The following is an 18511-nucleotide window of genomic DNA, read 5'->3' as shown; positions in this document are numbered from 1 at the left end:
CCTCCTGGATGATGGGTCATCCCTGCATCCTGTCCACTGCCCTGGGTCAGAAGCAGTGTCGCAAGACACAGGACATCCACAGCAAGGCCGCTTCATAAATTCAGTGACCCCCCCCTCTCCGTCCCCCATGCAGAAAAGGAGATGGGTAGAAATCCATTTGGGCTTCGTCAAACTACCTCTCATACATACTTCCTCACCCCCCACCCACTCCCCTCATGCATCAAAGCATCATCCATACACAACCCTTCTCTATTCACCCCTATCTTCTGTCCTCTCCCGTCCTTCATCAACAGACATTCCTCTCTTTCGTAAGGCCCCTTTTACCCCATCCATCCATCTCACCCTAGGACACCCCCCTCATATTCACTCCTTCCACACCTCTTTTACTAATCTTTCTTCACTCATTCTTTCCTTGTGTCCAAACCATCCTAATATTCTTTCATCAACCCTATCTCCCAGCTCCCTTTCCACCCTTGTTATCCTCCTCACCTCCTCTCTCTATCTAGCCTAGTAACCCCTATCATACTTTCTCAGACATTTCATCTCAAACACATTCAAACTCCTTCTCTCTTATGTTCCATGTTTCTGCCCCATACAGTGCTGTTGGCACAATCACTCCTTCATATAACCTCCTTTTAGCATCCATTCCCAGATGTCTATTTCTCATTACACTTTTTAATCCACCAAGGCATTTACTCGCTTCTCTCAATCTACATTCTACCTCCACCCCCACTTCTCCCTTTCCTGCCACATTCGCACCCAAGTATCTGAAACTATCCACTTCCTCCAGTCTCTCTCCCTTAATGCCCACTTCCAGCCTGCTACCACTCTCTCCCCTTGTACATCTCATCACCTTACTTTTACCCACATTTATCTTCAGCTTCCTTCTTTCACACACCTCAAACTCTGGCACTAACTTTCTCAATCCCTCCTCTGATCCTACTACAAGCACAGTGTTATCAGCAAACAACAACTGGCTTATTTCCCACTTTTTTCTATTTTCTTTAACCATCTCCATCCCCTGACCCACCACCCTTGCATTCACCTCTCGCACCACCCCATCCATGTACAGATTGAACAGCCAGGGTGACATAACACATCCCTGACGAAGTCCCACCTTTACCTCAAACCATTAACTCTCCATTTCTAATCCTAAAACAAGCTCTACTACTCTCGTAAAAACTCTTGACTGCTCTTAACAGCTTTCCTCCTATCCCATATATCTGCAATACTTCCCAGTGCCTTTCTGTCTACCCTGTCATAAGCCTTTTCCAAATCCATAAAAGCAAAAAACTACCTTATCTTTTCCTATAGCTTTCTCACATGTCTTACCACAAAAATCTGATCTACAAAACCCCTACCTCTCCTAAACCCACACTGTTCCTCACAAATTACTCCCTCTGTTCCTCTCCTAATCCTCTCAATCAAGTCCCTCCCATAAGCCTTCCCAACTACACTGAACAAGCTGATCCCTCTGAAATTACTGTACTCACACTTGTCCCCCTTTCCCTTGTAAAGCAGAATGATACAGGCACTCCTCCAGTCCTCTGGCACTCTCCCCTCTCTCCAGCAAACATTAAATAACCTCACCAACCAGTTCACCATCATTGTACCTTTTTTTTTTTATTTTTTTTACATGGCATCCATCCAACCCAGGTGCCTTACCTGCTCTCATCATCTTAGTAGCTGCTTTCACTTCATCTTTCCCTATTTCTCCTCCATTTTTCTCACTCCTCACTCTCATTTTCTTAGTGCTTCCCATTGTGAATGGATGATGCTGTGATGCATGAGGGGGAGTGGGTGGGGGATGGGGGGTGAGGAAGTATGTACGAGAAAAATTTGGTGCAGCCCGAAGGGATTTCTCCCCCATCTTCTCCTTTTATGTATGAGGGGACAGAGGGGGGTGGGGTTGCCGAATTTATGAAGCGGCCTTGCTGTGGATGTGCTGTGTCTTGCGACACTGCTTCTGACCCAGGGCAGTGGACAGGGTGCAGGGATGACCTGTCATCCAGGAGGTGCCAAGATAAGAGGGAGGGAGGAGGATGGAGGGGAGTGGAATATATAGGAAATGGAATGGGTGGGAGTGGTTTCTATACCTTTTTCTTTTTGGCTACCACCCATGTAAGGGGGAAAAAGCCTTTGGTATATGTATATATATCTATACATGTGTGTGTTTTTTCAGGGTAGGGTTTGGGACTCCATTGTACAATTTTTGGTCCCAATATATGGTTGCTGTAAAAGGATACAGTCAGCAATTCCTTGATGTGAATGTCTGTCTCTATCATAATTTTTGATGAAACAACACTCGAGACTGTCAAATGTTTTATCTATATATAATTCCTACCACTGTTGTCATATCTGTTGGCACCTTGTTGGTAACACTTTCCTACATGAATAATGAAATTGAAGAAAAAACCTTCCTCACCTATTGCCATCTTCTGGTGCATATTTAGAATGTTTGTGTCCCTTGAAGTTCCTTACTACACGTACAGGTTTGCCATTTTTCCATTCACTTGCTTCACCTCCTTCCTCATTCAATGGAACATTGCAGTTGAGTGCAAGAGCTCTGCAAAATGGGAAAACATGCTTTAATAGATATAGAGTAAATAAAATATTGTAACAATGAGCACCCAAATCTTCATAAACTAGAAAAATTGCTCAAAAATAACAAATGGGACAATGAATGCAACTTATAAAAATATTACATAATGGAGCACTAAATCTACCCTGATTAGGCACCTGCATACAGAAACTAAAATCTTCCCCCATAAAACACCACATGAAAATAACAGGAACAGTTCCAAGACAGAACTGTCAACACCATACACCCATCACACTACATCTCTCAAGCACCGAGAACAGAATGCAGCTTGAAAATGCACCAGCAGCATACTACTCAAACATTTACAACAACCTATGACTTGTACCACACAATATATTCACACTCGGATCACTAAGCAAGCCCTTTAAGATCAATCAAACAATCTGTTATCCCTGGTCTCTCTTGCCAAAGATCTGCGGCCTTCAAGTAACAATATTGACTTTTGGGCAGGTTTAGAAGTATCTCAGGGAAGACAAAGTGTATTGTTCTCTGGGGAATAGTAATGTGGTGCATTGTAGTACAAGATGTTCTGTATCCTCTGTGTGCTAGATGGTATCCTGAACACGTGTGCCAGTGTGGTTCTTCCTAGATGTGTGAGGATTTTGGTGTAGTATTGAGTTTAGTACATACATACATACATACATACATATACCAAGGCTTTTTCCCCCTTACAAGGGAGGTAGCCAAAAAGGGAAAGGCATAAAATCATTTCCATCCATTCCATCCCTGAACACACTCCACACCCCTCCACCCTCCCCCTTATCTGAGCACCTCCTGGATGACAGGTCACCCCTGCACTTTGTCCACTGCCCTGGGTCAGAAGCAGTGTCGCAAGACACAGCACATCCACAGGAAGGCCGCTTCATTGAGTTTAGTGATCCAAGTGTGTGTATTTACCTAATTGTAGTATATTGGAAAGGAGCAATGCTCATTGGGTCCTGTCTCCTATTCTTTAATTTTCTAACATATCTAGACTCAAATTCTGTGTATGTGTGTGTTTTTGTGTGAAGATTTTGTGTGGTGCTGAAGTGTCCATCTTTCAAGCATTTACACCATGCATCAAGAAGGCAAAAAGAGGATGACACCACCCTAAGAAGATGGAATGTAGACATCCAAGTACTGCAGCCAATACCAAATGGACACAACACTCCACCATGACCTCAAGGAGGTACAGCTCCGAAGGCCACACCTGGCCTCCTGACCAGGCCTGAGTCACTTGTTTACTCTCCCACACAACTCCCAACTATCTCTATTTCCTACATTCCCATTTTTCACATAAAGATGTCGGTACACTACAACCTGTCCTCCCACTTCTTCTAATAGCCAGCTACATTGAAACCACCCTTACACTTAGTCCACGTGCTCTAAACCTATAAACTATGCACAAACATTCATCAAATGCACCACCACATGCTACTATTGGTGCCACTTAACATATAAAACATTTGCCAACACAAATGAATACACAACAAAATTGACCTATGACCAATACATGACAACACTCCACCCACAAACACGTAAGCACATCCTAAACATACATACATATACCAAAGGCTTTTTCCCCCCTTACAAGGGAGGTAGCCAAAAAGAAAATGCATAAAAACCATTCCCACCCATTCCATCCCTAATACACTCCACTCCCCTCCACCCTCCCTCTTATCTTGGCACCTCCTGGATGACTGGCCATCCCTGCACCTTGTCCACTGCCCTGGGTCAGAGGCAGTGTCGCAAGACACAGCACATCCACAGCAAGGCCGCTTCATTAAATCGGTGACCCCCTCTCTCCGTCCCCTTATGCAGAAAAGGAGATGGGGAGAAATCCTTTTGGGCTGCATCAAATTTTTCTCACACATACTACCTCACCCCCATTTCCCCACCCATTCCACCTCATGCATCACATCATCCATATACAACCATTCTCCATTCACCCGTCTTCTGTCCTCTCTCATCCTTCCTCAACAGACATTCCCCTCTTCCCCAAAGCTCCTTTCACCCCATCCATCTCATCCTAGGTTGCCCCCTCATGTTCACTCCCTCCACATCTGCCTTCCATACCTCTTTTACTAGTCTTTCTTCACTCATTCTTTCCAGGTGTCCAAACCATCTCAATACTCTTTCATCCACCCTATCTCCCAACTCCCTTACCACACCTGTTCTCCTCCTAAGTCAGATAAATTGACAGGAAAAGCTCCATGTCAAATATTTACCTAGTTGCATTTTACGGATTGGGACTAGGCATCTTTCTCCTTGTAGCCCCACAGGGGACATTCCTACAAAAAAAAGAGAAGGCATAAGAGGGTCTGGGTGTTTTCGGGAATGGGTGGAAATAATTTTATGCCTTTCCCTTTTTGGCTACCTCCCTTGTAAGGGGGAAAAAGCCTTGGTATATGTATGTATGTATGCATTTTACAGGACGAGAGCTATACTCGTAGTGCCCCTTTTTCATATCTCTCCACATCCAGTTTGTTCTTAAAATCGTGTATAGTTCTGGCATTCACTGTTTCTCCATTCAGTTTGTTCCAGACATTGATCACTATGTGGGAAGCTATTTTTTTTCAGGTCTCTTCTGTAACTGTCTTTCTTTAGTTTCTTTTCATGTCCTCTTGTTTCTCTTCTGTTCCATTTTAATATGCTAGAAGGGTTATGAGTTGACAGGGCTTGTATGGTTGAAACTGAGGGAAATTAGGAGAGGTTTGTGTCAGATCAGAAGGACTTTTTGGGGGAAGGGGGCTGGGCAAGGTTAGCGTCAGTTGACGTTATGTGTCCTATTGTCCAGGGGTTTTTGTCCAGGTGTAATGATAGCAACACCCTGAAAGTAAGCGAATATGGTATGACAATACTCCTGTCCTGAAGAAAGTTATAAACTTCTACCCAACCTGAATTACATTGGTGTCACCACTACTTCACTTAGCAGGAGGCTCACAATGCACACAAAAACACATGAATCAATATCACAACAGAAATCCCACAAGACAAGACTTAGTTAATAGCAAAATACTCAAATGCTGTAACAATCACAAAAAGTTACACATTCTTGAGAAAGTTTACATTTCACAACACGCATCAATCATTAACCCCTTCGATAAGATGACGCCTACGTAGGTGTCATGAGGAGCAAGTGGGTATGCGAGGATGCCGATGTCGGCATCTTGATTACCGTATTTTCCGGCTTAAAATGCGCATCGGGTTATAATGCGCACCCATGCACTTCGTTATCTCAGTACACAGATAGCGCGCACCGACGTATAACGCGCATGCCAGGAAAAGTCACTGGTGGCTAAAGCTCGTGAACTGCATGTATGCGACTCCTGCTTGCGTTGGTCCATTGTTTTGTGGGAAATATGAGCCATGAAAAGTTTATTGAATACAAAATGTATATGAAAAATTTCGGATTTTTACAGAAAAATTGTAATTTACTATCCTGAGGGAATAATTCATCTTACAAGTTTTTATCACCGTGTACAAGTTTTTATCGCCATGCAGCAACTATGTTTCGGTTCATAAGTGTCTTTACTGAAGTGACGTTTAGTTTAACAAACTCTCGCAAGAGGGTGTTTAGTGTAGGCTAGATTGGCAATAGAACTGTCAATCTTGGCCCTGATCTCGCGTATTCCGGGTGAGCTAAAACGGCCAACGTTCATGATGTTGGTACCAGTGCTGTTTTACGGATCCCAAATATTTGCATAGACTACGATAATTAATGTTAGTAAAAATAAACAAATGAAATAACGGCAATTAATTACTTAGTATCAAGTGAACGAGGTTACATGGAGAAGTATTTTTCATTGGCTAGAGCCACCGCTGGGAAAACTGTTGATTTGTCACTAAATTAAGTGTCAGTTTAGGCATCAATCAATACACAACTAAGAAAAAGTCGGAACTACATGTACCGGTATATGACTCATGTTGTGCGTTGGTCCCTTATTACTTTGTAGCTTAAATAGTTTGTTGAAAATATGATCTAAAAAAAGTTTATTGAAAGTAAAATATACAGAAAAATTTCGGGATTTTTTACAGAAAATTTTCATTTTATATCTTGAGGAAATAATTCGTCTTTACCATTTTTTATTTAATACTGAAACAAACTACAGACTGTTTCGTTTTAGCTTTGAACCTACAATGACAGTGGTGAAATAGGACAGTCTCTCATCGAGGTGACGTTTAGTTAATATGACTCCCGAAAGAGGGTGTTGTAGTCAAGTGTTTGACACGAGTTTATGAATGGCCGCAACGGAATTTGTACCGTACCTAAAGTGAAGCAACAAAACCAACATAAAAATTCAAACTAGGATGCTGTGAACATGGGCAAATATCATGAATATTGATCATGTTTCATGGTGTTTAGGCCTATTTAAACATGAAAAATAAGATTCGATAGATACCTACCTATACCAAATATTTATATAGCCCATGCTGGCGTATTCTTTCATGTCACCATGGCTGTTCTTCTTGTTCTCACGGAACGTCATGGAGAAGTGTGCCGTCCCGACTTTGTGACGGCCAACATCGTCACGTTGTTGTGAAAAAAATTACACACACAGCCACAGAATTTTTATCGTAGGCCGTAGATAATGCGCACCACCGGATAACGCGCACCCCCCATTTTTAGGCCCTTCCAACGGAAAAAAGTCGCGCACTATACGCCGGAAAATACAGTATGTATATTGTAGTTGTACCTGCGCGACCCCCATACATATTTTCTATGGTTATCAAAATTCACAGGTGAAAGAGAACAAGCAATACAGCGGTAACTTTATTTTTTATAATGCGAGTATTATGACGCAACATCGCATGTCTGGCAGCTAATGCTGCCCGCGAGATTTTGGCCTGTATTGAAGGGGTTAACATATAAACAAACACATTAGACACACTATTCCTAAACAAAGAATCCATCACACCTGGACAATAGGACACAACATCAACTGACTCTAACCTTGCCCAGCCCCCCTCCCCTAACAAGTCCTTCTGATCTGACACGAACCTCTCCTAATTCCCCCAATTTTAACCATAAAAGCCCTGCCAACTCATAACCCCTCTTGCATATTTGACATGGACCTTTTCCTCTCAATTTACTTGCCTGATGATGGTTGTATGTAACAACCGAAAGCTCACCAATGTATTTATATAATTAGTGTCAATATACCATGGATCTCAGTAGACTCGTGTTTAATCTTCCCCCAGAATACAAGAAACATATAAGAGAAAACAACTAAGAAGACTGTAGAAACTGACTTAGCACTGGTCTTTAACAACACATGCCTACAAGACAATTCACTGCCAAAATATACTTAAATATATACATACATACATGTACCAAAGGCTTTTTCCCCCTTACAAGGGAGGTAGCCAAAAAGGAAAAGGCATAAAATCAATCTCACCCATTCCATCCCTGAATACACTCCACACCCCTCCACCCTCCCTCTTATCTTAGCACCTCTTGGATGACGGGTCATCCCTGCACCTTGTCCACTGCCCTGGGTTAGAAGCAGTGTTGCAAGACACAGCACATCCACAGCAAGGCCGTTTCATTAAATCGGCGACCCCCCCTCTCCGTCCCCCCATGCATAAAGGAGAAAACGGGGAGAAATCCCTTCGGACTGCGTCAAAATTTGCTCACACATACTACCTCACCCACCATCCCCCCCACCCATTTCACCTCATGCATCACATCATCCATATACAACCATTCTCCATTCACCCCTATCTTCTGTCTTCTCCCGTCCTTCTTCAACAGACATTCCCCTCTTCCCCAAAGCCCCCTTCACCCCATCCATCCACCTCATCCTAGGACGCCCCTTCATGTTCACTCCCTCCACATCTGCCTTCCATACCTCTTTTACTAGTCTTTCTTCACTCATTCTTTCCATGTGTCCAAACCATCCTAATACTCTTTCATCAACCCTATCTCCCAACCCCCTTTCCACCCCTGTTCTCCTCCTCACCTCCTCATTTCTCACTCTATCCCGCCTAGTAACCCCCATCATACTTCTCAGACACCTCATCTCAAACAGGGAAGTAAAATTTAATATAAAGAAATGCAGTATAATGGAATTTGGAAAGAGTAAAAACAGAATATCAAAAGATTACAGAATTGGGGAAGAAAAAATAAAAAAAGCAAACTCTGAAAAAGATCTTGGAGTGATGATTGGAAAGGACATGAAACCAGATAAGCATATAAATAAAATATTCGGAGAAGCCTACAACTTATTGAGTTCAATCAAAGTGGTATTTGCTTATATGGATAAAGAAATGATAAAGAAAATACTAACTATACTAATAAGACCAAAACTTGAGTACGCAGCATCACCTTGAGCACCCAGTACCAAAAAGAATATTAAGAAACTAGAAAGATTACAAAGAGTGACAACCAAACTAGCACCAACTCTTGCCGAACTAACATATGAGCAAAGACTATCCAAATTGAACCTACCAACTCTGGAACAAAGAAGAGAAAGAGGAGATTTGCTGACTATCTACAGAATAATGAAAGGAATGGAAGTTTTAGACAGGAACGACCTGTTAGTGTGGGACAGCGGTAAAACGAGAGGACATGAAAAAAGATAGTTATAGAAAAAACTTGAAAAGGAACAGTTTCCCACACAGAGCGATAAACACATGGAACAAATTAGACAATAAAACGGTATGTGCAAGCACTATACATGATTTTAACCCCTTCCATACGGTGCCGCACACGTAGGCGTCATGAGGAGCAAGTGGATTCGCGACGCTGCCATATCGGCGTCTTGATTATATTTATTGTAGTCGCCCCTGTGTTTTTACATTCTCCCAAATGCGCCCTGAATCCCATTCTCTGTGGTTTTCAAAATTCGCGGGTGAAAGAGAGAACGATCGATATAAGCGGTGACTATATTTTATGATGCGAGTATTATTACGACACGTCATACGGCTGGCATTGGCTGCTGCCCGTGAGATTTAAGTCCCGTACCGAAGTGGTTAAGATAAAACTTGATGCGGAGAGATACAAAGACGGGTCAATGAGCATAGTTACCCTCCCGTATATTACAACTAGGTAAATACATTCAAATTCCTTCTCTCTTATGTTCCATGTTTCTGCCCCATACAGTGCTGTTGGCACAATCACTCCTTCATATAGTCTCCTCTTAGCATCCATTCCCAAATGTCTATTCCTCATTACACTTTCTAACCCACCAAGGCATTTACTCGCTTCTCTCAATCTATTCTACCTCCACCTTCACTCCACCTTTTCCTGCCACATTTGCACCCAAGTATCTAAAACTATCCACTTCCTCCCTTAATGCTCACTTCCAGACTACTGCTACTTTCACCCCTTGTACATCTCATCACCTTACTTTTACCCACATTTATCTTCATATATATATATACCCTCCTTCACAAATTACACAATTTGAGACCATAACACAAACCACAAAGGTGGACTCATAACACAAGAACACAACATCATACCATTCTCAAAATACACCACCACATACTACAGATGAACATCACTGGACTCACTCAGAACTGCTCCACTTCCTATACAAATACAACATGCAGCATGTATGCAAAATACAAAACTGACACCACAAAAAATACCCTCCTTCACAATTACACAACAATAAGAGGAGATAACTCAAAGGTGGACTTGTATTACAAATACATATCATACTCTTCTCCAACAAAACAAGATACCTGACAATCAGACACCATAACTGAAACAATCAGTCTAAACACAAAGAAAACAACCTATATCTCACCTAAGGAAGGAAAAATACCAGAAGACTGGAAAAAGGCCAACATTGTACCAATGTATATAGGAGGAAACAATGTCTACCCAACAAATTATAGATCAGTTTTCCTTACAAGTACTGTAGACAAAAATTGTGAAAAAGTTATCAAAATAGATGGACAAAACATCTGGAGGAGAACAACATACTAAATTTGAGACAGTTTGGATTCAGACATGGAAGAGCATGTGCCACAACTCTGATCTGTATTTATCACAACTATTAGATATAATACAGGAAAGGAATGAATGGGCTGATTGTGCTTTTCTAGACATACAAAAAGCTTTTCATAAAGTGCCACATAGAGAACTACTAAGAAAACTGAAAACCATGGGAGAGGTACAAGGTGGAATGGGTGGAGGATTTCTTGCATGGAAGAAAAATGAGAGTAGTGCTCAGATATATGAGTTCTACTTGGGAAGAGGTGATTAGTGGAGTTCCACAGGGATCAGTACTGGCTCCAATAATGTTTGCTATTTATGTGAATGACACGGATGAGGGTGTGGAGAATTACACGAGCTTCTTTGCTGATGATGCAAAGCTGAGAAAAGTGAGCACTGAAATAGACTGAGTCGCTGCAAAGAGATCTGAACAAACTTTGGGAATAGAGTCAGAAGTGGGAAGTAGACTTCAACATTAAGAAATGTAGTATAGTGGAATTTGGAAAAAGTAAAAACAGGATATCAGGACAATGTAAAAGTGGTGAAAAGGCAGTAAAGAAAGTGGGATTTGAAAAAAACCTGGGAGTAATAATCACAAAGGACATGTCCCCTGATAAACAGATAAACAAAACTGTCAGAGAAATGTACAACTTGCTGAGGTCAATAAAAGTGGCATTTACTTACTTGGATGAAGAGATGGTGAAGAAAATACTAGTCATACTGATGAGGCCAAGACTGGAGTACACAGCAACATTATGGTTACTCAGTACTAAAAAGAATACAAGGAAAATTGAAGGAATCCAAGGAGTAACTATGAAGAGGCCCCCACACTTTCAGAACTGTCATATGAAGAGAAATTGTCAAAACTAGAGTTGCCGACCCTAGAACAAAGAAGAGAAAGAGGAGACTTGTTGACCATCTTTAGAATCATGAGGTATGGAAGTCCTTGAGAGAGAAGAATTACTAAATTGGAATATGAGAAACACAAGGGGACATGGAAGGAAGCTCAAAAAGGAGTTATAAACGAGACCTGAAAAAGAACAGCTTTCCTCAGAGTGGTGGATGTATGGAACAATTTAGACACAGCGGGGGTATAGAGACGGGACACCATAAGCATTGCTCCCCTTCCTGTAAGATACAACTATGTAAATAACTACATAAATCCCATGGTGTTCTATCCCACAACTATTTCTCATCATACTTTTAAATCTTCTCTCAATCTACATTCTACCTCCACCTCCACTCCTCCCTTTCCTATCACATGCGCACCCAAATATCTTAAGCTACCACTTCTTCCAGTCTCTCTCCTTAATATTCACTTTCAATTTGCTGCCATCCTCTCCCCTTGTACATCTCATCACCTTACTTTTACCCACATTTACCAACTTCCTATTTTTGTACACATTCCCAAACTCCATCACTAACATCCTTAACCCTCTTCAATACAACAATGCCTACGTAGATGTCATGGGGAGCAAATGGGTATATGATGATGCTGACATCAGCATCTTATATTTTGGAGTTGTAGCTGATTGACCCCCATATTCTGTGAACTGGCCTCTTCATATTTTGTGGTTATTAAAATTCAGTGAAAGAGAATGAGTAATAAGCTGTAACTTTATATTTTATAGTACCAGTATTGTGATGCATCACTGTACATCAGGCAGCTAATGCTGCCTGCGAGAATTTGACTCACATTGAAGAGGTTAATCCCTTCTCTGATCCTGCTACAAGCAGTGTTATCAGTAAACAACTGACTGACTGTTTGATTGATTTATGAAATTTTTGACTTGAAGGCCAAGTGCCGGAGCTAGTAGGCCATTCAGTGCATAGTAAACAACAACTGGCATATCTCCCATTTTCTTTAATCATCTCCAATCCCCAGCCCATTACCCTTGCATTTACCTCCTGTACCATCTAATCCAAGTCCCACCTTTACCTCAAACCATTTACTCTTACCATTTATAATTCAAACACAGGCTATACTACTCTCATAAAAACTCTTAAGTTTTCCTCCTATCCAATATATTTGCAATACCTCCCACAGGGCATTTCTGTCTACCCTGTCATAAGCCTTTTTCAAATCCATAATGGCCCAAAAACATCCTTACCCTTTGCTAAAGCCTTATCACATGTCTGTTTTACCACAAAAATCTGAGCCACACAACCACTACCTTTCCCAAGCCCACTATGTTCCTCACCAAGTACTCCCTGTTCCTCTCCTAATCTTTTCAATCAAAACCCTTCCGTAAGCCTTCCCAACTACACTCGAACAAACTGATCCCTCTGAAACTACTACTCTCATTTGTCCACTTTTCCCTTGTAAAGTGAAATTATACAGGCACCTCCAGTGGCACTCTACCCTCTTTCAGACAAACATTATACAACCTCACCAGCCAGTCCACCATCACTGTACCTTCCTTTTTTGGACACTGCGTGACACCCATCTAATGGGAGTGTACCAACACAAAATAAGCCTGGCCACAGATTCGAACTGCCTCAGATATAACCACCACACAGTAGAGAAAACTTTATCCTACAATGCCCCACACTGATTATCCTCAGACAATACAATATTTTCTCTGAATTGTGGTCCTGACTGGACTTTGTTACTGGTTTCCTGGAGGCCATGGCTCTTCTCCAAGAGACCTGGGGCAATGGATTGGTCAACTGATCCTCTCAATTAAGGGAGCCCTGGACGCGAAAACACGAAAAATTCTGGAAAATGAACGAATTTTGGTAAACATTTCAATAGGTTCTCTATGATGGTGGTAACACTCAAACCAAATACTAGAGCTCAGTTCCGTTTCTTTTCTTATATATAAAATAAAATAGATAAATTTTTGGCAACCTCTGGCAACCTCATTGCATAAGAAACGTTTGAAATAAATCAAAATTTCAATAGCCATTTTTTTTTTTTTTTTACTGCAATTAATATCTATGGAGATATCTGGCAGCTTGATATGGAGGTATCTGGCAGTTTGACTAAACTCACAGAACGATGCTAAAAGGAGAGACTTTAGTAGCTGTCGAAATGTAAAAGCAGGGTGACGTCATATTCTCATGCTATTCATGCACGCGATCGTATCATTTTTTTTTTTTTATTCTTCCAACAGATAAGCATTTCAAAAGATTCTCTACAATAGTGGTAACACTTCGACCAAAAATTACATCTCAATTCCGTTTCTGTTCTTATAAAATAAAATAGATAACTTACTGGCGACATCTGGCAAGTATTTCACTCTTGCACATCAATAATAAAAGAATAAAGGAAAATATAACTTAATGTCCGTGTATCCCTTTAAATGTCCGTGCGGCATTTAAATGCCTCTCCTAACAAGTATGTTTTTGTTATTTAGATAGCCTATCTCTGTTTCTTTTTGTCCCATTTTATTCATTCTTTCAAATTTCTGAAGAGAAATGGTTATTCTTTAATTTGGCAAAAATAAATAAATAAATAAAGGAAACTGTAATTTAATGTTAGTGCATTCCCTTTAAACTTTCAATGTCTCTCCTGAAAAGTCAACTTTTTTGTTATTTAGATAGACATATCTCTGTTTCTATTTGTCCGATTTTATTCATTCTTTCAAATTTATGAGAAAGTCATTCTTTAATTTCCATAGCAAAAATAAAGGAAACTGTAACTTACTCTTTTTTGTTTCATTTATCCAAGCAGATTTTCACTAAAGTTTTGAGTACTTAAAAAAAAAAGAGGAAATTTGCTTTATGGAAGTTGTTCCCAAGACTCTAATCTTTCATTTCCTACATAGTAGGCTGATTACCTATGCCTATGGATACTTCCATGATCACAAATACTATAAAAAAAAAAAAAAAAAAAAAAAAAATATATATATATATATATATATATTATTATTAATTACAAGTAACATATCCATATTACTAAAACAATTTAGTATGCAATAATTCTCTATTGTAAAGGGTAAATATACATAAGTTCACCAGAGAAATTGAACAACTTTTATAACACGCTCGCCTATAAGCACCTCCAGCGCTCCCTTAACACCCTCCGACATGCCTTCCTAACTACACTCAACAAACCGATTCTTCTAAAAGTACATTAGTTGTTCCATTTTCCTTGGTGAAATGAAACTATACAAGTATTCCATTCCTGTGGCACACACAAGCTCACCAGCCAATCAAATATAGCCATATATTGGAGAATAATTGGAATTGTATGTAAATGTAGTCAGATATAATAAATTGGAGAGTAAAAGATTGCCAGAGCCCACAAGCATTACCCTGTTTTTAGATACATACCTGTTCATACGGGTCAGCAATTGATCACATGATTGTTCTGCTGTGCGCTTGTTACCAGACAAGTCACGACCTCCAGATCCTGTATATGTAAATGAGTCACCAAAGTCTTCATCATCCTCATAACCACCTGATAGTACAATACTGTAAGCACCACAGTTGTCTCGACCATGGATTCCTCCTACTGGTGGCCTATGTACCCCTGCTTCTGAAACCTGAAGGAATCACTTTGAAGTTTTATTGTTCTAAATCAATAATCACCATTGTGCAGTTGCCATCTACTGGCAAATTCTACTTATATGCACGACTAACAATTTCTATTACAGTTTTACTCAGCTATAAAATCATACAAGTTTCACCTGTAGAACTTCATACAATATAACCCTTAGAAAGATATTAAAAAGTGAAGAATGATGACTCCTATTCATTATGTACATTGTTTCACTGCATTCACACACAAAATCATACAATTCTTGAACAAATTATCACCACAGCAACAATGCAATACCTAAACTACCATAAATATCCATTTATAATACCCTTTTTTCGGTTAAGCCAATATGATGGTGCCTACATAAACGTCATGAGGCATGAGTAGGTATACAAGAATACCAGTGTTGGCATTTTGATTATATTTTATAGTTGTAGTTGAGTGACCCCCGAATTCTGTGAATGGGTTTGATCACGTCTGTGTTTATTATTAATCAGAGTGAAATAGAACAACTAATACAGCAGTGACTTTATATTTAATAATGCAAGTAATTTGATGGAAGGGAGAGGACGGAAGACAGAGGTGAGTGGAGAATGGTTGTATATGGATGATGTTGTGATTGCATGAGGAGGAATGGGCGGGTGAGGTAGTATGTGTGAGTAAATTTTGACGCAGCCCGAAGGGATTTCTCCCCGTCCTCTCCTTATATGCAAGGGGGGACGGAGAGGGGGGGTCGCCGATTAAATGAAGCGGCCTTGCTGTGGATGTGCTGTGTCTTGCGACACTGCTTCTGACCCAGGGCGGTGGGCAGGGTGCAGGGATGACCCGTCATCCAGGAGGTGCTCAGATGAGAGGGAGGGTGGGAGGGGTGTGGAGTGTATCTAGGGATGAAATGGGTGGGAGTGTTTTTATGCCTTTCCCTTTTTGGCTACCTCCCTTGGAAGGGGGAAAGAGCCTTGGTATATGTATGTATGTATGTAATTTGATGGATTGTACATTAGGCATCCGATACTGTGCACAAGAATTTGGCAGGTATTTATGAGCTATATATCAGAAGAAAAAAATTACTTCACAGTCAACTTATGTGGAAATTGAACCCTATTGGAGGACTGAGTGACAAACTACTAGAATGGATGAAAGATTTTTTTGAAGGAAATATAAATGAGACAGTAGTAAAGGAAGTCCATATGGAGAGCAGGAATGAGCTGAGTTCCACAAGGTTCAGTGCTTGTACCAATAATGTTTCTTGTCTAAGTCAATGACATGATGAAAAGAAGAAGCTATGCCATCATGTTTGAAGATGACACAAAACTCATGAGGAGTGAAAATTGAGGAGGATGGTAAACTATTTCGAAAATATCTAGACACTATTTTTGCCTGGATTCAAGAATGGGAAATGAAGTTCAATAATAATAATTATAATAATAAAAATCTAAGTACTGGAAATGGGCAAGAGTGGCAAAAGGCCATCTTTAAGCTATTCCTTGAGAAGTGAACCCATTACAAGGGCAAAATATGAGAAAGATTTGGAAGTGTTGATTAAACAAAATTGGGAGGAAGAACAGAAAGATCCCCCTCAATGAAAGAAATAGCTGACACAGAAAGAAATAAGGGACCAAATAGAGAACCTTGATGTCAGAAAATCACACGGTCTGGATGGAATTGCAAATTGGATATTAAAAGAATGTACAGATGAACCAACAGATAAAATATAAAAGATAAATGATTACTCACTCAAGGAAGGAAAGGTTCCACAAGATTGGAAAAATGCAAATATTGTAGCAATATATAAAGGAGGGGACAATGAAAATTCCAACTAACTATAGACCAGTCTCCCTTACAAGCGCAATAGCAAAAATATATGAAAAAGTTATTAAAATTAGATGGATTAAACATCTGGAAGGAAATAATATACTGAATCTAAAACAATTTGGATTTAGACAGGGAAGATTAAGTGTCACTAACTTGATTTCCTTTTACTCATGGCTAATAGAAATAATGCAAGAAAGGGATGGATGGGTGGATTGTGCTTTCCTAGATCTACAAAAACCATTTGATAAAGTACCACACAAAATAAAGATTTCTTAACAAGGAGAAAAATGAGGGTGGTACTTAGAGACAAAAACTCAACCTGGGAAGAAATGACAAGTGAAGTCCCACAAGGTTCTATATTGGCTCTGATGTTTGCCATATATATGACATGGATGAAGATGTGGAATGTTATATCTTCTTTGCAGATGATGCAAAACTACTAAAGAAAGTAAGTACAGAGGAAGACTGTGAATCACTACAGAAAGACTTGGATAAAGTCTGGGAATGGAGTCAAAAGTAGGAAGTAAACTTCAACATAAAAAAATGTAGTATAATGAGTTTGGAAAAGGTAAAAATAGAATATCAAGACAATACAAAATTGTTACAAAGTTAAAAAAGTTAGCTTGGAAAGGGGCCTAGGAGTAATTATCAGCAAATACATGTCACCCGATAAGCATATACACAAAATTGTCTGAGAAACCTTCAATTTACTAAGATCAATGAAAGTGGCCTTTGACTACTTGGATGAGGAAATGATAAAGAAAATATTAGTCACACTGATACGAACAAGATTGGAGTATGCTGCAACACTATGGACACTCAGTACTAAAAAGAATATAAAGAAATTTGAAAGAATCCAAAGAGCAACATCAAAGATGGCACCAACACTCTCTAAATTGACATATGAACAAAGATTGTCCAAACTGGAACTACCAACACTGGAACAAAGAAGAGAAAGAGGAGATCTACTGACCATTTACAGAATTATGAAAGGGATGGGAGTCCTTGACAGATGATTTATTAAAGTGGAATAAAAGAAAAACAAGAGGACATGAAAAACTCAAAAAGGATATTTATAGAAGAGATCTGAAAAAGAATAGTTTCCCACACAGAGTGGTAGATATCTGGAACAAATTGGATGAGGCAACAGTGTGTGCAAAAACTATACAAGAATTTAAGAACAAACTAGATGCTGAAAGATACAAAGATGGGTCACTATGAGCATAGCTCTCTTCTCATATAATACAACTAGGGTAAATACACACATGTATATATGTATTTACCTAGTTGTATTACACAGGAAGGGGAGCAATGCTCCTGGTGACCCATCTTTGTATCTTGCAACATCTAGTTTCTTCTTAAATTCTTGTATGGTGTTTGCACAAACTATTGTTTCATCCAATTTGTTCCTGACTTCCACAGCTCTGTGTGGAAAACTTTAAGATCTCTTCTATAACTGTCCTTTGATTTTTTTTTCATGTTCCCTTGTTTTTCTTTTCTCCCATTTTAATAAGTCTTCTCTGTCAAGGGCTTTGCACCTTTTATGATTCTGTAAATGGCCAATAGATCACCTCTGTCTCTTCTTTGTTCCAGGGTTGGCAGTTCCAGTTTAGACAATCTTGCTCATATGTCAATTTTGAAAGTGTTGAGGCCATCTTTGTCATTGCTCTTTGGATTCTTTCTA

General features: G+C 39.9%; 1 protein-coding gene across 1 annotated transcript in view; it reads right to left on the bottom strand.

Moving 5' to 3' along the window:
* The window catches only part of LOC143033806 (E3 ubiquitin-protein ligase UHRF1-like), a 68525-nt gene that overhangs the window by 24654 nt on the left and 25360 nt on the right, over nt 1-18511 (bottom strand). The window contains exons 7-8 of the mRNA XM_076199301.1: nt 14808-15019; nt 2426-2566 (exon numbers count right to left, since the gene is read on the bottom strand). Coding sequence (XP_076055416.1) covers nt 2426-2566; nt 14808-15019 — 353 coding nt within the window. The remainder of the gene's footprint in view (nt 1-2425; nt 2567-14807; nt 15020-18511) is intronic.

Source organism: Oratosquilla oratoria, chromosome 16 (genome assembly GCF_046742065.1).
Source record: "Oratosquilla oratoria isolate Oo_2021 chromosome 16, ASM4674206v1, whole genome shotgun sequence".
Lineage (NCBI taxonomy): Eukaryota > Metazoa > Arthropoda > Malacostraca > Stomatopoda > Squillidae > Oratosquilla > Oratosquilla oratoria.
Note: the sequence above shows the minus strand (reverse complement) of the source record. Positions and strands in the feature narration are given on the sequence as shown.